We start from the raw sequence: 20894 nt of genomic DNA on the forward strand, positions 1-20894 counted from the left end.
AATCGGTGCAATGAGTATGGTATGAAAATTAGCCTCTCGAAAACTAAATTGATGTCAGTAGGTAAGAAATTCAACAGAATTGAATGTCAGATTGGTGATACAAAGCTAGAACAGGTCGATAATTTCAAGTATTTAGGTTGTGTGTTCTCCCAGGATGGTAATATAGTAAGAGAGATTGAATCAAGGTGTCGTAAAGCTAATGCAGTGAGCTCGCAGTTGCGATCAGCAGTATTCTATAAGAAGGAAGTCAGCTCCCAGACGAAACTATCTTTACATCGGTCTGTTTTCAGACCAACTTTGCTTTACGGGAGCGAAAGCTGGGTGGACTCAGGATATCTTATTCATAAGTTAGAAGTAACAGACATGAAAGTAGCAAGAATGATTGCTGGTACAAGCAGGTGGGAACAATGGCAGGAGGGTACTCGAAATGAGGAGATAAAGGCTAATTTAGGAATTAACTTGATGGATGAAGCTGTACGCATAAACCGGCTTCGGTGGTGGGGTCATGTGAGACGAATGGAGGAGGATAGGTTACCTAGGAGAATAATGGACTCTGTTATGGAGGGTAAGAGAAGTAGAGGGAGACCAAGACGACGATGGTTAGACTCGGTTTCTAATGATTTAAAGGTAAGAGGTATAGAACTAAATGAGGCCATAACACTAGTTGCAAATCGAGGATTGTGGCGACGTTTAGTAAATTCTCAGAGGCTTGCAGACTGAACGCTGAAAGGCATAACAGTATATAATGATTATGTTATTTATTTATTTATTTATTTATTTATTTATTTATTTATTTATTTATTTATTTATTTATTTATTTATTTATTTATTTATTTATTTATTTATTACTCCCTTTCCATAGAGTGAGAAGGCCACTTCGTAAAACGATACGAGAAAGCATTCCAAGACTGCTCAAACAGTATCATTGTGGGAGTAAGTGACAACGTTGAAACACTGCAGACCCCTCAGAAGCTGGCTTTGTTATTTAAATATCCTGAGAAATAGCGGAATAGTTCCAAGTGCCGTAACAATTCATGCTTCTTTTTGACTGCGTTTGGCCTAGCGTTGTCGTGCAACAACACATCACCTGTTGAGATAAGCCCAGCCCATAAACGCTCGAGTGTGTCACAGTAACCATCGCTCCCTGGTGGGGATATCAAACATCTGGGCCGTCCTCGTCACAGCTGCCACCTGTCTCTCCGGACTGTGGAAGTGGTGATTCAACGACAATCCTGACGTGGTTTACAGGTGTTTGCACACGAAGGGTGGCTATGTTGAACAGTGCCCGGCAACTGTGTAGCCCTCTCCGTGCGAGCTCTTGTTACTTTATTTTTTAAAGTGCATTTGCAGCTGATGCTTCGCTACAGAATGCTTCATTTTATACAGAATTCTAGGTTAAGTAGTGTTCACGTTGTGAATAAGATTATATTAAATTGCATAGCTCTTAACGTTATCCCAGAAACGCGATGGTAAAGTCACCATACATCTTTCCAAATGTGAAGACTGGGTTAGGGAATTTTCATTGTAATGGCAGACCGTCTTGCCTACTATCTGTCACAAACAAGTTGGATAGTTTCATTACAGTGGTACTCACTCTCCACCTGCCCTTTTACATTTTCAGAAAAAACTATCTCTGTGGTTTTCCCAACTGAAGTCAGTAAGGAATGTCGCGATTAAAAGCAAGGCTATCATATGAAATATTCGATGAAATGAAAAAGCTTACATTTTCTCACTTTTAACGAACAGTGCTACGTTGCCATTCTAACAACCCAAAGTTCCCAAGCTGGAATGACCAAGCCGCAGACAGCCGTGAACACTCCTCTGCCATTATTCCTTTAACTGTGCACACTGCTCGTTCCAATCAGTGCATCACAGTAAGGATCCAATAGCTGAAATACAGTGTGTTACGTACCAGTATTATCAGAAAATTTACAAACCAGAGGAATGGCATGCTAAAAAAGAAATTTTTCTAACTCCCCAGCTACTTCCTGCCAATATTCAGGCAGGCCGTTATACTCGGAACGCAGCAGTAATCCCATCTATCGGAGATGAGTGGCAACAGAAGAGAGAAAGCATATATCGTCAATGTAATGTTGATCAGTGTTATGAGCTTTCGATATTGTAGGCCTTCGTGGCTCGGCGTTGATATGGACTTAACAACAAAAATGGAAATTTAGTAATATCTATATTATCATATCCGGTACGGTAAAAATGTATAAGACATAAATGATCGAATATTTAATTCTTTATAACTTTACTTATGTAGTAATCAATAGGACCACTAATAACATAGATATTTGAGAATTAAATTTTAGGCCTTCCCCTAAACTCCAATTTTCCTTAGCGTAAATAAAATTATTTATATCCTAGATTGAAGTGGCTCATTGCTCGACTTTAGATACCGATTTTCATTAAATTATCTTCAGCCATTTTCTCGTGATGCCCGTACAGACAACACGGCAACTCAAGTCTGCAGGTCACTTGGGGGCTGTTGCGCCCTGGGGTTTGCTTTTATTTATAAGTGATAGAATTTCTTTTACCGGCGAGCAGCACTAACGGAGATACCCAGGAAGTCCATCAACGGTTAGCATTGCTGATGTGGAGGTTATGTTCAGTCGTCATGGTAAAGAAATAACTGAGGTTGTGATTGTTGTCCGGCTCCATAGCTAAATGGTTAGCGTGCTGGCCCTTGGTCACAGGGGTCCCGGGTTCGATTCCCGGTAGGGTCGGGAATTTTAACAATCATTGGTTAATTTCCCTGGCACGGGGGTTGGGTGTATGTGTTGTCTTCAATGAATCGGTGGAAAGGAGTGTTTAGCGACTTCTGACATAACATACTCACTTTACGTTAAAACATGTTGTTTAAAATGTAACTTTTCAACAATTCAGAAATATCTATGCAACGTTCAGCACTGTTATACAGTATAGGTGCAAGAGGCTTTCTTTCTCAGCTGGTTGAAAGTGACATCTACCGATAAATAAGTGTGTAAGTGTACAGACTTCCAAGTTGGCGTCAAGAACATCACCAGTAGGCCCGGCTGAGTGGCTCAGACGGTTCACGCGCTGGCCTTCTGGCCCCAACTTGGCTGGTTCGATCCTGTCTCAGTCTGGTTGTATTTAGAGGTGCTCAAATACGTCAGCCTCGTGTCGATAAATTTACCGGCACGTAAAAGAACTCCTGCAGCACTAAATTCCGGAACCTCGGCGTCACCGAAAAAAGTAAAATATTAGTTAACTGGACGTAGGCCATTGCGTATGGACCCTGTTGGGTCACAGACCGCTTTCCTTTCTTCCCCGTGGTCTCTCTTCCACTTGGTTCCCGGTCTCCGGCTGCACCACCCATCTGTTTACTATTTTACGCAACAGATTTCTGTCTAATATTTCTGATGCCTCTACCAGGTCCTTTTTGACTTCTTGGATCTATAGTAGACTCTTCAGGTCGTGACCTAGTTATTGAGAGTCTTTGCACGTGTCCATAAAATTCGTTTTTGAGAATCTCCTGTTGCTTTACTCCATTGCGGTCCGTATCTGTCTTCATTTTTTTGTGGGCCAAGAAATTTCCTCATGATCTTTCGTTCTTTCTCCAGAATGTTCTCTAGATCCTGTGTTCTATTGAGTACAAGCGTTTCACTCATGACTTCACGCATTTTTTGTTGTAAATGTTGCATGCTCTTTCTGTGCTTCCTTTTCTAACTCTGTTGGTTCTGTAATTTCATCAAGGTATTTGAAGTGTGGAACCCGCTTTATGTGTCCGTATTTTGTATTTAGTTTCTGAATGTTGAATCTAATACAAATAAAAAATAGTTTTCTTTCAGCACATTCCTTGAGGACTTCCATTTGTTTAATTGCTGTGATTTCGCTGTCCGCTAGTACTGCTAGGTTGCCTGCGAAAGCCTATTATTATTATTATTATTATTATTATTATTATTATTATTATTATTATTATTATTATTATTATTATTATTATTATTATTATTATTATAAATACGTCTTTCATTAAAATGTGTGACGCGATGTTACCGTGCAGGCTGTGATGTGAAGTGTTGATGGATGGCCAAGGCCTGCGCAGCTCTCAAGGTACTGTTGCTAGGTAACACTGTGTCACGGATTTTGGGATGACTCCAAGGTATAAGACATATCTGTGAAAAGTGTGGTCATACCACGAATTAACCTCAGCCCTGCCTTTCCAAGTGACCAGAAGACTTTCGTTTTTACGAGTTGCTTTACGTCACAGATAGGTCTCATAGAGACGATGGGACAGTACCAGTGTGAAAATGGGAAACCATGGAAAACCATCTTGACGGCTGCCGACAGTGGGGTTCAAATCCACTATTTCCCGAATTGAAGCTCACAACTGCTCGTTCCTAACCGCACAGCCGACTCGCTCGGTGACCACTAGACTGTTACCACTGAATGTTGCCTTTTCAATGAGTCCCAGTGACAAACTCTTCAAAGAGGTATATTGTGCTCATCCAATTTTGTATTTGCTCACAGACAACTCTACGTAGCTTTTTCAAGAGTCGGTAATTCTAACAATATTTTTGTATCAGTTCCCGAAAATGACAAACAAACAAGATTTCAAGGTAATTGCATTGTGACATTACAGCGTTCACATTAATAAATTCCTTTGCTAGTTTGTGTGTCAGTACAACAGCAGGGAAAGGTTGAATGTGCGGAAGTTTCGCACGGTTTTGCTGGTTTATTTTAATTTTTTCAACATCGTTACGGCCTCACTGGACCACTTAAGATGCGTCTATCTCGGACATCTTGTTCCGTTCTCCCGCTCAGTCTCTCATTGGTGCCATCTGGGTTTACCTTTGAGATTCCTAACTTGTGTTACGATCTGTTTCGTCAGCCTGCTGTCAAACATGCGGAACACACGACCGAAGGAAATCTGTCTCCTTTTCCTGATGACGTCATGACTTCCGTTATAAAATATCAAAGCCATTTCTTATTAACAGTGCTGATATAGTTATTATTATTATTATTATTATCATTAATTATATACAGTCGTATCAGCACACACTTTATTAAAACATAACCGGTTTTCGGATTCTAAGGTCCATCATCAGTGTTAAAATTTAAATTAAAAATTAATAATAATAAAAATAATAAAATTCCGTTACTTTGTCCACCTTCATTCTTTCTGAGCTGCCATGTTCCTTCCTTCTTAATGGATCCAGCTCTCGTTTTGAGGTTTTATTTCTCGAGCTCAGTGTTTCTAGTGCGTATAAAACTGTCTGGTAGTGTCGGATGTCTCAACAGTCTTCATGTATGCTGCCTTAGTTTTAATTCTCGTTTCGACGTCCGCAACATGAAACAACTTCCCAGCAGTGTATTTTGTCCGTTGTCTGGAAAAGCATAGAATAGTGGATACGTTTCTGGGCTTGGAGGACGAGTTGTTACCCTCTTACAAGGGAAGGGCCTGTACCGGGGAATCGCCCATCTTACGTAAATTTCGCACACACGTTAAATCAGCCAGGAATGGCCAAAACACTTCTTTTGGAAATTAAGTCGTGCGACCTACAGAAAGCGCGCTATTCCATACCCTACGCGCACTCTCCAACAGCTGACAGTCGTCGTATGGGACAAGTGGTTGTTTGTTTAATGGCAATCAACACAGGAAGAGTTATTTTTGTGTACGAAGGAAAATATGGAACATGTGATATGAAGCTCTTATCGTCGCTTGTGGTTGGTGTAGAACCGTCTTGTTGCAGGAACTATAAGGAGTAACTTGGTTTCCTGTGCAGCGTCCCTCTGTTTTCACTATGACAGTCTTATTCTGTTGCCGTTATTGAGCCACGATCAATGAAAGAATTAAATTATCTTAATACCACTCCATCATTTTCAGGACGTGCTATATGGCGCGGTCCTGCCAGACGAGCGAACATTAATGCTTTCTCTACGTCGCATAAGTTGATTTCCGAAAGAAATGTTCTGGCCGTTGTGTTATTCTTGCCTCACGTAACGTATGTGCAAATTTTATGTAAGATCCGTGGTTCCCCGGTTCGCGCCCTTCCCTTCTTAGTAAACTACGTTTTCGGAGACGCCGAGATGCCGAAATTTTTCCCCGCAGGAGTTCTTTTATGTGCCACTAAATTTACCGACACGAGTTTGACGTATTTGAGCACCTTCAAATACCACCGGACTGAGCCAGGATCGAACCTGCCAAGTTAGGATCAGTAGGCCAGCGCCAGTCAGCCCCGCTTTCGCTTCTTTTAATGTTAGCCTGAATTAATGTAATAATCTGTCAGAAGTTGGAATATGCTGTAGAGTAGCAGCCAGAATTTTGTTAGATTTTGCACGTTCCCAAGTTAAGAGCCCCTTTTAATCGCCTCTTACGTTAGGCAGGGAATATCGTGGGTGTCATTCAACCGCCCCCTTCGACAGAGGGAGGTTCCAAGAAGGACATTGCAGGCAGCACAAAGGAGTGCGTATGTGAAGATTGTTAGTTTTAAGGATAACTTCCAGACAGAGGAGGTGGCTAATATGAAGTATTGAAATTTACTTTCGATAAATTTACAAGAAGATAAAAAGGTTGAAGTAGGAAAGAGCTGCAATTGATAAGCTTGGTTGGGATATAGTACCATATCTGAAATACTTATATGATTACTGTTTGCATGAAGGAACTATACCAAATGAATGGAGAATTACAATAGCAGTCCCTGTGTATAAAGGAAAGGGTGATAAACATAAAGCCGAAAATTACAAACCAGTCAGTTTGACATGAGTTGCAAGTAAGCTTTGAAAAAGCATTATTTCTGATTATATTACACATGTTTGCGAAATTACTAACTGGTTGATAGAAGGCAATTCATGTTTAGGAAAGGTTATTCCCCTGAAACTCAACTTGTAGGATTCCAGCAAGATATAGGAGATATTTTAGATTCAGGAGGTCAAATGGACTGTATCGCGATTGATCTGTCTAAGGCGTTTGACAGGATATGACATGGGAGACCACCCGCAAAAATGAGTAGGTCTACAATTGGACTAGGTAAAAGAGTGACTGAAAATAGAACTCGGAGAATTAGAGTATGTGGAAGATTCCCTGATTCTGTGTTCATTAAGAGTGGAATTGCTCGAGGCAGTATTTTTGGATCTTCATGTTTTCATTTATATTGACGTAAATGATAAGGAGTAACGAAATGGAATCAGGGATAGATTTTTTGCGGATGATGTTGTTCTGTATAGAGTAATAAATAAGTTACAAGATTGTGAGCAACTGCGAAAAGACCTCGACATATTATGAGATGGGCAGCAGGCAATAAATAGTACGATGATAAACGAGGTTAAAAGTCAGGTTATGATTTTCACGAATAGGAAAAATCCTCTCATTTTAATTACTGTGTTGATGGGGTGAAAGTTCCTTATGGGGATCACTCTAAGTACGTAGGTGTTAATATAAGGAAAGATATTAGTTGCGGTAATAACATAAACGGGAGGGATTGTAGTAACGATGTAAAGGAGATGGTCTCTGTAAGACCCCAATCAGAGTATGGGACACTCACCAGGATTATTTGATTCGCGAAATTGAAGAAGCGAAAGAAATGCAGCTCGATTTGTTCTGGTTGATTTCGGACAAAAGAACAGCGTTACGAAAATGTTGCTGGGAAGTGTTTTGAGAAAGGGGACTAGCTCTCGACTCAAGTGGTATGTCAGTGGAGAGATGGCGTGGAATGCAAGTAGTAGACGAATAAGTTTGAGTGGTATTTGTAAACGTAGGAAAGACCACTCTTCTTCTTCTTCTTCTTCTACCGTTTTTCCCACACCTGTTGGGTCGCGGGTCCGAACTGCGTCACACATGTGGATTTGGCCCTGCTTTACGGCCGGATGCCCTTCCTGACGCCAACCCTATATGGAGGGATGTAATCACTATTGCGTGTTTCTGTGGTGGTTGGTAGTGTAGTGTGTTGTCTGAATATGAAGAGGAAAGTCTTGGAACAAACACAAACACCCAGTCGCCGGCGAGGGCGATTAAAATCCCCGACCCGGCCGGGAATCGAACCCGGGACCCTCTGAACCGAAGGCCTCAACGCTGACCATTCAGCCAATGAATCGGACACTTTTTGTACATAATCTTACTGAAAACAAATTATGAAAACATTTGTTAAACTTTTCACAAATACCACTTACCCTTCAAACCGTGCACCGCCAGCAAACACTGTGTGAAATTCTAGGATGGAATTGATAGGAAGAGAAGACATCTTAACTAAGGGAAGAAACTATTTCTTCTTGGGATTCCATTGTGTGTACATACAGAAAGTGAGCAGAATATTACTGTGAAAGTTGGCTTTTCCAAATCACAAGTTTCTTTTTAAAGGTCTTGATGTCTGTTATTTGGCAGTTTATGCCCAAAGTTAGAGCACTGAGGTGACTAGTTATGCCCACCCAACAAGCAAAATCTGCAACCCAGAGCGTGACTGCGACATGATTTTATTTGCAAACATTCAGAAACAGGCTCTGTGAGCTCTAAAGACCATTTCCCGGGAAACCCACTGCATTAAAAATAGAGTTAAGAGCTCCTCCAAGGAGGAAACTGTTTACACTGGCGATGTTACAGAATTGTCTGTATTCACGACATAACATCAACAAAATATATTTCCATTGCACAGAGAGGTTCCTGGTGGACCATGGAGTGAATTTCAGATAATATGGGTGCACTAAGTTTCTCCCTTAATTCGTGAGAAGTTGCGTGTAGTCACACATGAGCATTTCTTTCATGATATAGTTTTATTTCACTTTCTCAATGGGTTATATTGTACGTTAAATATACCTAGATGCCTACATACCACAAATTAAGATTGTCAATGCAAAATTGACTTGACTTATGTTCTTTTACTATTTTGCAGAGCAAAGCAGCGCCAGCGAATCCTATTTTGAGCCAGGGTCTTGAGTTCTTCAAAGGTCTTCCCTCCTCCATCACACTGCGTCATGACTTCCTGGGTCTACCTCTCTTCCGGTGTCCATGGGAGTTCCAAAACAGAGCCTTCCTTTCCACTGCATCCTGCTGCTTCCGCAGTGTTTGGCCGATCCATTTCCACTTCCTCCGCTTTATTTGTATGCCAATGGGCTCTTCTTCTGTTTCCAAAGATCTTCGTTTGAAATTACTTTTGGTGAGAAAATGCGTTTTAATTCTCCTTAAGCATCTGTTTATGAATATCTGTAGTTTATGAGTGATCTCTGAGGTAACTTTCTAGGTTTCACCAACCATATAACAGTACTGTTTTTACATTTTTTCTAAAGATGCGAAGTTTGGTTTCCATTGACATTTCTCTAGCCCTCCATATCGGACAGAGTTGTATGAATGCCGCATTAGCTTTGTGGATTCTCATTTTGACATCAGCAGCTGCTCCTCCATCCTGCCTAACTACACTGCCAAGATACGTAAACTCTTCGACTTCTTTAATGCATCACCGACTCTAAATTTCCGTTTGCTCTTCACGTTGATATTCATTGCTTTTGTTTTCTGGGCATTTATCCTGAGACCCACTGTTCCCGCCTCTCTCTCCAGATCCTGTATCTTTCCCTCCATATCAGTATGTTTTTGAGTCAATAGGCACAAGTCATCGGCATACTCCAATCCCCATTGGATGCCTCTTTGCCTTCCCTCCGTAACTATCCTCACGACGTCATCCAGAACAAGTAGAAAAATAGTTGGAGATAGGACACGCCCCTGCCGCACACCAGAATTTATGGAGATTGGCTCTGAAAGCTTCCCTTCATGGATTACTTTACACGTGAAGTCGTTGTAAATCTCTTTGAAGATTTTGCTGATATTAGTTGGTACGCCGTACTTCTGTAGCGTTCTCCACATGGTGTTCCTTTTCAGTGAATCAAAAGCCTTCTCGAAGTCCACAAACAGAAAATATAGGCCATAATTGTATTCATTAAACTGTTAAAAAATAATTCGAAGAGTGTTTATGGAGTCTATGCATGAACAGTTACACCTGAAACCTGCTTGTTCATTGCGCAGTTGTTTTTCTATCCTTGCTTTTATCCTGTTCAGGATCACCCGTGTCATCACTTTACTGGGAATCGAGAGCAAGGTGATACCTCTCCAGTTGTGACAGTTGGTCATGTCACCTTTCTTTGGTAATCTCACAGTGAGTCCTTCTCTCCATTCCTTTGGCATTCTTTCCTTATTCCAAATTTTTGTGACTAGCGAGTTCGACAGCTGCAGTCGCTTATGTGCGGCCAGTATCCAGTAATCGGGAGATAGTGGGTTCGAGCCCCACTGTCGGCAGCCCTGAAGATGGTTTTCCGTGGTTTCCCGTTTTCACACCAGGAAAATGCTGGGGCTGTACCTTACTTAAGGCCACGGCTACTTCCTTCCCATTCCCAGGCCTTTCCCATCCCATCGTCGCCATAAGACATATCTGTGTCGGTGCGACGTAAAGCAAATAGAAAAAAAAATGAACAGTGGGTGAAACAGATCGACCGTCATACCTGCGTACGCTGAAGCTCAGGTGCTACATTATGCACTCCTGGGACCTTCCCATTCTTTATTTGGCTGATCGCTTCTTTTATCTAATTTCTTGAGGGTGGTTCAGTGTTAAAATAATAATAATAATAATAATAATAATAATAATAATAATAATAATAATAATAATAATAATAATAATCGTATGGCCTCAGCTACCGTGTGCAGACATTTCAATTTGACGCCATCTGGCCGTCTGCTCGTCAATTTCGACGTTCCGTTTTACTCTAGGTCCCCACCAGATGGCAGACCGAGTAAACCGAAACTCTCTTGGGCGTCTATGGCTGAGTTTTAATGAATTTTGTCGGGTAAACACCAAAAGTGTCACCAGAGATCTTTTACATGCCGACATCGTACGACATGGAGTGTCGAATGGACTTTTTTCCGCCCTTCAAAAATCCGACTACCTCTGCCGGGTTTGAACCCGCTATCTTGGGATCCGGAGACCGACACTCTACCGCTGATCCACAGAGGCAGCTGGTTCAGTGTTGATACCATCCGTTTCACAATCTTCGTTCGCCTCTACCATTAGTCTATCTTCCTCTACATTTTCTCTGTTCGACACCTCCATGAAGTGTTCTCGCCATCTATTCAGCTTCATCACTAGTGAGCATATTTCCTTGTTTGTTCTTGATGGGTCTACTTTGTTTAAATTTCTTTTTGGCGAGTTTCCTTGTGATGTCATGCAGTCCTTTCATATTTCTGTCTCTTGCTGTACTCTCCGCTAATTCAGCAAGGTCTGATACTCAACTTCCCGATCTTTAACATGGTATGCCGCTTGGAGTTCTGGGTTCGTGTCCTGCAATTATTCAACTTTATTTTCAGTTCCCTACGTTGTTCAATATATTCCCATCCAATCTTCCCTCCTGATGTTCTTGAAGCCAACTACCTCCTCTGCTGTGTCTGTCAATGTGATTTTAACTTTCTTCCAGTGTTCTTCAGCACCATCTTCACCTAACTGCAGTGCTGTAAGCCTGTTACTGAGGACAAGCTTTAACTGTTCCGTGCTTCTATCATCCTCTAGCTTTCCAACATCAAACCTTTTCGTTTATTGCTCAAATCGCCTCTTTGCAGTTGCAATCTTAATTCGGATGTTGGAGGTCACTAGATGGTGGTCACTGCCTATAACTGCACCTCTTCGATTTCTGACATCCAGAGGAGACTTTCTCCAGCTTCTGCTGGTCAATCTGGTTTTGAGTTCGCTGGTCTGGTGAAATCCACGTCACTTTATGGCATTCTTTATGAGGGAATAGGGTTCCACCGATAACAAGTTCATTGCTCGCGCAGAAGTCGACCAAAAATTCTCCATTCTCATTATTAGTACCTAGTCCATGTCGCCCCATTACTTGTTCAAGTCCCAGATTTTCAGAACCCACTTTGTAATTGAAGTCTCCCATAACAATCACAATGTCCCTTTTGTTTATTGCCTGAATGGTACTCTGTAGTTATGAATAAAACTTAGCCTTATTATCTGTTTCCGCTTCTTCTGTTGGTGCGTAGCATTGGACAATCGAAACATTCCTGATCTTCCCCTTGAGTCTTGCAGTGATAATCCTTGATGAGATGGGCTTCCAATCAATCAGACTATTCTTTGGAAATCCCACTCCTTCCTGATGTGGGTCGTCTTCATTTGGCTTCCCAGAGTAAATGAATGTTTGTCCCCTCTCCAAATGTATTCCACCTTACTTCACTAACTCCTAAGATATCCAATCTATACCTCTCTGACTCGGTAGCAAGTTGTGTTTGTTTTCCAGTCTGATACAGTGTTCTGACGTTCCAAAATCCAATTTTCATGTCCTTTTTCAAGACATAGGTCATCGTCTTAGGATCCGTCCGGCTGCTTTTCTTAGTTTCTTTAATTAGTTTTAAGCGACTGCGAGTTATTAGCCCACATTCACCGAGTGTCTGGTGGGGCTGCCACCTTTAAGCCTTGACACTCGCTCTCACCTCAGCTGTTACGGGCGGAAAGGGTGCCATTTACACTGCATCCTTAATAATTGTGTTATGGTTATTCGGCCGCCAGAGCCTCGTCTGTGGTAACAGGGAGCACCACGGGAAGGTGAGGTTGACTTTTGCAATTAGAGAGGCTATTTATTGCGCATCCAACTGCCTTGCACCCCCTCAGTGAAAAATGATGGTTGTTTTAATTATCTGACACAAAGTAAATACCATATTCCTCTCAAAACAAATAGTGTGCTTACCCTTTTATCTCTATAAATACATTCAAACATACACACATCGTCTTTATTCACTGTTATGCATTTCAGCAACCACTCTAATTTCTGTGAATGTATTAATCACCTCCACATTCCTCTATTCGTAACCAGCCCTGTGGTCTCGTTTAGTCCCATGCTCCTTATATAACAACCATGGGCGCCATATGACGGTTTCTAGAGGGGGGCCCAGACCTGGGGGTACGTAGTAATTTTAATATTTTGGAAGATAAATGGGGACTTCTACTCTTCGGTAGAATAACCCACGGTATCCCCTGCCTGTTGGTGGGGGACGGTACTACCGCTTTTACGTAATACTGACTTTTAAGTCATTTTTTGAAAGGAAAACACGTGACTACACTAGAGTTTTGCCTTTCCCTGAGAGCTAGAGTGGGGGCCGCGGCCCCACCTTGCCCCCGGGTATGGGCGCCCTTGATAACAACCGCTGTCTTGGTCTTCCTCTACTTCTCTCACCCTCCAGAGTCCATTGTTCCCCTAGGTAACGTATCCTCCTCCACTCGCCTCACTTGACCCCACCACCAACATTCCATCCATCAATTCCTAACTTGGCCTTTATCTCCTGATTCCAAGTACCGGTACCCTCCTGTCATTGTTCCCACCTGTTTGTACCAGTGCATTTCACTACTTTCATGTCTGTTAATTATAACTTATTAATAAAATATCCCGAGTCCAACCAGCTTCCCCATAGAATGCAGTTGGTCCAAAAACAGACCAGTGTAAAGATAGTTTCGCCCAGGAGTTGACTTCACTCTTACTGTTGACTGCAAACTTGTTGCATTAGCTTTGCTGCACCTTGATTCATGTTTATATATAAAATTAACATTTTGGGAAAATATTTATACTACTTGAAATGATCTAATTGTTCAAGATTCATATTTGCAGCCAGATATTCAATTCCCTTACGTTTCGTTCCTATTAACATCAGTTTAGTCTTGGAAATGCTAATTTTTATATCGTACTCTCTACATCTATTTTCAAGTCCAAGATTTTAAATTTCAGGTTTTCAGCACAGTCTGCCATTAAGACTAAGTCATCGGCATAGGCCAAACTGCTTATTACATTTCCACCTAACTGCGCCCCTCCCTGCAACTTTACACCTTTCAGTAAATGATCCATGTAAACTAAGAATACCGGACAAGTGGCCGTGCGGCTAGGGTCACGCGGCTGTGAGCTTCCAATTGGGAGCATATTGTAATAATGACTTTTTCTTGGATTCAACAAGTAATTTTTTTGCTCGGTTTCTTTCATCTAGGTACAATTCCCTTTCAGCACTCAATCCTTGTTTGGAGCCATTTCCAATATACCTTCCTTTTACATTTACAAGATACCTTCACTTCATCATTCTTCCATTTGTACACCCAGTTGTTCCTAGGCATTCCCTTGCTGTTTCTACTATTGCATTCCTGTATGCCACACATTCTCTTTATATATCCTGAACCCGCTTACTGTACATTGTCTGGAACCTCTCTTTAATCATATCCATGTACTTGTCCTCATCGTGGAGATTATTCGTCAGCAGACAGTTTTCTCTCTCTACAGTGACTCTATGTGACTCTACATATAGAGTCACTGTACCTAGGCGTAGAGGTACTTAGTTCACTACAGATCAGATAGGAGTCTGTATAACCCAAAAATCCCCAGAATACCCATTCCTAACAGGTTTTCTGAATTAAGTTATAATAATATCATATTTAGTCTATTATGAATTTTGAGCCTTGTGTAGCAGTGAATAGCCTTAAGCTTGAAGAATGTACTCGTAATTCCCATACTAGCACAGAAGTCCAGTAAATACTTCCAATTCCCATCATCTTCCATATCTTCCCCACACTTACCCACCACCTTCTCATATCCTTCTGTCCTAGTTCTAACTCTCGCATTGAAATCGCCTGTTAGCACTATCCTATCCTTGCTGTTGACCTGGCTCCGATGTCACTCAGTGCTTCATAAAGCTTGTCAACTTCATCCTCATCTGCACCCTCACATGGTGACTAGACTGAGACCATACTCATCCTAATTCCTCTAAGTGTGAAATCTACCCACATCATTCGTTCATTCACATGCCTAATAAACTACACTCACCAGCAAAAATAAATAAACACTAGTCTATGTATTTCAGACAAGATTTAATGCTAGTCCATTTGCAACCTTGAATAAATTAAATGCTTCGACATTACAACAATATGGAAATGCATCACAAGCCAATTAGCCCATTTCAGAAGTTTCAGCGCAATAATTGAAAAACATTATCGATGGTAGGAATCACAACACCAATATTGCCGTTTCCCGCCTTTGGACAAGAATAACCACAAATGGTTGTCTTAAGGTTTATTGCTGTGGATTCTCGTGCCGCGTATTTTTGTGTATGTAGGAAAGATCACAATATAAAGTTGGTATTCAAGAGGACAAATTGGGGCAAATATTCGTTTATAGGAAAAGGAGAAAGACATTGGAATAACTTACCAAGGCAGATGTTCAATAAATTTCCAAATTCTTTACAATGATTTAAGAAAAGAATAGGTAATCTGCCACCTGGGGCCCGTTCCACGAAGGAACTTTGCAACTTTTTATTTTGCACTTTGCACTTTTCAGTTCAGATTTTGTTCCACCATCACTTTTCAGATTTAGCTTGCAAAGTGAAAGTGAAAAGTTTTCATAAATCTTGCAAAGAGATGTTTCCCTTTTCCTCTGTTAATTAATAAGTATGTACACTAGTTTCTCAGCGTTGTCGTTACCGTGTGTAAGGGTCTTTGCTGTGACCTAGACTAAGCGCTAGTCAAGGGCCGTGGAAACTCGTCATTTGTACCTACTGTACAGTATATAGACGGCAATGGCTTGAGGAAGAACAGTAGTTGCCTGGTTACCGCGGTGTTACTGTAGTTTTTTGTCCACGCAAAATTGTCTGCGCAAAATTGATGTCCAAAAATCCAAACACTGTAGTCTAATTTCTGAATAATGTTTAGTTGCATTAATCACCTAACGAAATTATTGCAAAGGTTGTATTGTTTTCAAACTCTTGTGGAGGGACAAAGTTGTTAACTATTGTTCGTGGCTTGCTTCCAAAATTTGGATTCAGGTTGAGCATATTTTTCCAGTGCGTGGGCATTCTTTTAAAGACTGTGACAGAAACTTTGGTTTGTATTGGTCAATGCTGAAACGTGTAGAAGAAATCCATACAGCTGATGAGTACATTAGAGCTGTAGGAGTAACCCTTCCCCCTTTCTTTAATTGTTGAAGGTAAATACTTACTATCCACAAGCAAAGGACTTTAGTTTTCAATTCAAAAATATGTCATTTTTATGTTACTCTCCTGAAAGAACTGCATCAGAAAGCCGGGCTTATAATATTATGTTTGATGACAAGTATCAGTTACTCAATGATAGAAGCCAGTCTCCCATGTAGGTATTAAACCTGGGAAATTAAAGATTTACCAGATCTGTAAACACAGATGCACGTGCATGCTTTGAAAATATTTTCCGGGAAGCTGAATTTGTGGAAGTAGAAAATTCTGGAGATAGTGACTCCCCTAATGACATGTTGTGACCTATCAAATATTCTGACCTGTAAAACTTGTCTACATTTTTCCAACAATATAAATAGAATTAATTTCCGGTGGAAATGTTTCCTGAAAATGGATAAGAGCGGAACTCCAAAATAAAAACTGATGGCAACGCCTAAAATGTATAAATATTTTTGTTGTGCACAGCGTATTGTGAAAAAATCAAAATGTAGTTAAGTACGTATAATATCCCAAAATGTTATATTTCTGAGAAAAGTTTGATGTTATAATTCTTTAAACTCATTTATCTTAAAAGTGTGTCTTTTGAGTTACTCCCTTCTTCTATCCATGTCTTCAATTCCAGAAAGACCTCCAGCCCAGAAACAAATCCATGTTAAAAATGAACCGAATCAGTAAAATAAATCGAATGTCCCATCACTATACTTAATACCAGCCAAAGTTTCATCAGACTGTTCTGATGTGTTACTAACGTAGCCATGTTGTTGTGTTGCAGACTATACGAGGGTATGCACCACGATGCCGGAACACGTGGAGCTCCAACAGTTGGTGGATGGAGGAGTTGAAGACGACTGCCACCACGATTCAGGTCTCAACACACCAACATCGTCCATAGCCTCCACGACCAAGGCGCGCATGTGCCGTGCCTGCCCTTACCTCGGCCTCATGTTGGCAACACTCTCATCTCTCTTCTTCTCCTTGTGTTCCGTCATTGTTAAATGGCTCGTGAACGTTCATCCCATGGAGCTCGCAGCCTGTCGCTTCGTGGGAGTTCTCCTGCCGGCACTTCCTATCGTACTGTACCGCAAGGAAGCTCCATTTCCCAAAGGACGCCGCGTCATGTTGTTGTTAAGGTCTTTTGTCGGCACTACTGGACTCATGTTAAGTTTCTACGCATTCAGACACATGCCTTTGGCGGATGCTAATGTTGTTGTTTTCAGCGTCCCTGTATTTGTGGCTATATTCGCAAGACTTTTCCTCAAGGAACCATGTGGATTATTCAACGTTATTTCAGTCATCTTGACTTTAATTGGTGTAGTATTGATTACAAGGCCTCCTCTACTCTTTGGACATAGCGTGCCAGCTTTGGCTTCGCCTGAAGATACGAATAACAGCAGTGATTTATGGGGGGCTGTGGCCGCTTTTTCAGCCACGTTGTTTGGTGCCAATGCCTATGTTTTATTGCGTGCATTGAAAGGTTTACACTTCTCTGTAATTATGACAAACTTCGGATGTTTTGCGCTGATGCAAACATTACTAGTCACATGGGCTTTGGGTGCCTTGTGTATTCCTCAGTGCGGCTGGGATAGAATTATGGTGGTAGCACTGGCGCTATTCAGTTTTGGAGGGCAGATCTTGTTAACACTAGCTTTGCAGTTGGAGCAAGCGGGCCCTGTGGCAATTGCACGGTCTGCAGATATTGTGTTTGCCTTCGTTTGGCAAGTATTATTCTTTCAAGAGGTGCCCAATAGGTACAGTATTGGAGGTGCAATTTTAGTGACGAGTTCTGTGGTGCTCACTGGACTGAGAAAATGGGCTCTCGCGTTGCCAGAGTCATCAGGCGTGAAGAGAACTCTTGGAATTCTTGCGAGGTGAACGCGTAAAAGGAGCTCAGTTTGTGATAAAAACACAACTATAGCTACTACATGGAATCTGTGAAGTGTGGTTGCTGGAATGTGTACAGCCTAACTTTCTTCTCGCTAGTGGTGGTGGTGGTGATTGTTTTAAGAGGGAATACAACTAGTCAACCATCCTTTCTCCCCATTAGTCTCAAGAAGGAAGCAAGCGAGTTATGGTCTCTGTGAGGGTCTCTTATTGCATACCAAAACTGGTTTGATGGACCTGACTCGGAATTATTTTAAAATACAGAATCGTCACTTTATTCGGATCCGTTTACAGCTGTACCGTGGCCTGTGAACATTCCAGTTCCTGCGGCAGGTCGCTTCTCTACTTACTTGTACTCAGCTGACTGTGCATTCCGAGCTTATCACTATCGAGTTGTCTGTGCCAGCGGGACCGTGTCATTCTTTCAGCTCTGTTCAGTTGAGTCTGTGTAAGAGAGGAAATAGAAAACATCTCAAAAGAATAGTTGCAACGAGTGACTGGACATTTCCTAAGACACCAAATAACGTCAATAAGGTAGCCTTCTCCGTTCATCTGCTTTATGTTGATGCATGAGAATGTGTGCGCGTCAGTCCCCGGTGCAGCTGTAAATTGGCCCGAATGAAACGATGACCCTTGAGTAGCTTTTTTATTTTAGTACAAAACAAGTTTTATTTTCACAAGAGCTAAACGCAATAACATTATTAAAAACTAAATATTATGAGAGTAATAGTACCAATAGCGATAAAAACAACATAATATTATTGCTATAATTATTATTACTAATAATAATAATAATAATAATAATAATAATAATAATAATGGGAAGAACAGCCGCGGCTGGTATAAGAACTAAAACGTCGGCTTCGTTCAGAAAGAATTTGTTGACGATATAAACAACTCTCCACACGAACGGGTTGCCAAACTGACTGGCAATACATAATTATATGGATATATATTTTAAGGGGGAAAATGGTATGTTTATATCATGAAATCAAGCAGGTCCATATAAATGAGACTGGCGCATGTTCACAGATCCTCGAATCTCAGCAAGGACAATTTTATTGACGCTTTTCACAGGCAATTGAAACTCTTTCAAAAAATTGATAAGGAAGTCTGGGATGACACCACGTACTCCAACCATCAGTCCGATAACTGATACCTCTGCTTGTAGAAAGGCATTATCGACTTGTACAGTACTTCCTGTAAGTTGCTCGAATCGAACAGTGGGATCGATAATGAATGTAAAGAAATAAGTCATTGCTCCAATATGAGAAAAACTCGCCGGTCAGTCAAAATGTGAAAACAGTAAAAATACACCGCCACCACGTGCGAACACATTCAGAAATGTCCTGGGTTCTCCCGACAGCGGTTTGAGATGTTCTCTGCTTCAAGACCAACAGTCCTCTCACGCTCACTACTCATTCGACATCTATAATGCTGTCGGCACATAAAGGTTGTCTTCTCATTGCCACTTCACAGATTCCGTGCACAGCGTTTAATATTTTAAATTAAGGTTTGTGATAGTGTTTAAGTATTATTTATTATAATCGCAGTATTATAATCGCAGTATTAAGTCGTCGAAGCGAATTTAAATAACTTACATGTATCAAATATTCACATGTAGACCCCAGTAAACGCATAATAATCAACAACGAAATGCTCACACAAGAAGATGATACCGTGTCAAGATAAGGAGCCCATAAACATTGCCAAAATAATTGCTACTGTAAGATAAATTCCCTATCTGTCTCTTCCCAGGTATTATATACGAATAAACTGAACCTATCTGTGGTCCATGCACAATAATATCCCCCTTAATCTTGTGAAACTTGTCCAGAGAAGTGCATTTCCGCTTAATACAGATTAGTTACATAACCTGTCGTCAGATGTAAAGCCCCATTCATATCTAAATCATAAACATTAACATGAGCACACGAACATAGAAACCAGTTGTCACTCACAATGCAATTTTATGACATAAACAAGAACAAATGAAGAAAATTATAATTTAACAAAATAGGGAATTGCTCAATGATGATGTAGCTGTAAACTACAATTCCTTCGTTATATGGTTTTACATAAAATCAAAGAAACGTAGATGTAAACGATGGTGAGTTCAGTCAGAGAAGAATTCAACCTCCTTTTTTCACATATTATATTTTAACTTATTATTTTTTTCTTGTCCTATAGAGAGAGGTTTTCTTGATATAAAATAATAAATTTCCCTTCAAAGGATTCCATATTGTGATTAATTTTATTCCTGACCATTGAACGTTGCTTTTAGGCATAACTATTGTGCGTTGTTTCCAAATCACGTTTACACAAAAGTCCGTGTTATCATCAAATGGTAATATTAACGTTTATGTCAGTCATTGTGAATGATCCCATCACACTGTATAAGCAGATCACGAACTCCTTATGTTTAATACTCAGTGTGACTGGATGATAAGGCTGATAACACACAGAGCGGTTTTTGCCGACTGTGACAAAACACACGACTGAGCGCGACGTTAGATGAGGCAAGACAAACTAAAATTCTCAGACCACAATACAGAAAATACTGTATATGGCTGCCGTAGCTGACATAGCGATATGTATGTATACCTCTCAGCCCCGTAACTTGATATGACGTGATATAGGCTTTTGGGCTTATGCCTTCTCAAGAAAATATGGTGAAATTCTTTACGTTTCGCAGAGAGGTTTGAATTAGACGTTATAATAGAAGTGGAAATGGTACGTTCATTCGTCACCAGATGGCTCCCCGGACGCCGTACAGCGCTACCGTTCGAAGCGGAAGCTGACTGAACCATGAGGGTCACATAACATAACAGGTGTACGCACATATGTCTGGAGTGAAACATCTGGCGATGAAGAACGTACGGATTTGGAAAACACCGAAAGGAAATAGCAATGGTGAAGGGAACTACGTACGTAAATCCTTAATAGCTGGCAGGTCTTTCGAGTTGACTCCCCATAGGCGACCTGCGCGTATGTGAGAATGGGGCCCTACCTGTGAATTCTAATGCCCCCGAGCCTTTGGAATTAACCAATGAAGGTTAAA

At 41.0% G+C, this 20894-nt stretch overlaps 1 protein-coding gene across 3 annotated transcripts in view; it reads left to right on the forward strand.

Annotated features, from left to right (window-relative positions):
• LOC136886818 (solute carrier family 35 member G1) overlaps positions 1-20569 on the forward strand; it is a 234656-nt gene extending 214087 nt beyond the window's left edge. For all 3 annotated transcript variants that reach the window (XM_067159650.2, XM_067159649.2, XM_067159648.2), the window contains exon 2: positions 16725-20569. In XM_067159650.2, the coding sequence (XP_067015751.2) occupies positions 16748-17824 (1077 nt within the window). In that variant the 5' untranslated portion in view covers positions 16725-16747 and the 3' untranslated portion in view covers positions 17825-20569. The remainder of the gene's footprint in view (positions 1-16724) is intronic.
• Positions 20570-20894: the final 325 nt, after the last annotated feature.

This window comes from Anabrus simplex, chromosome X (assembly GCF_040414725.1).
Source record: "Anabrus simplex isolate iqAnaSimp1 chromosome X, ASM4041472v1, whole genome shotgun sequence".
Classification (NCBI taxonomy): domain Eukaryota; kingdom Metazoa; phylum Arthropoda; class Insecta; order Orthoptera; family Tettigoniidae; genus Anabrus; species Anabrus simplex.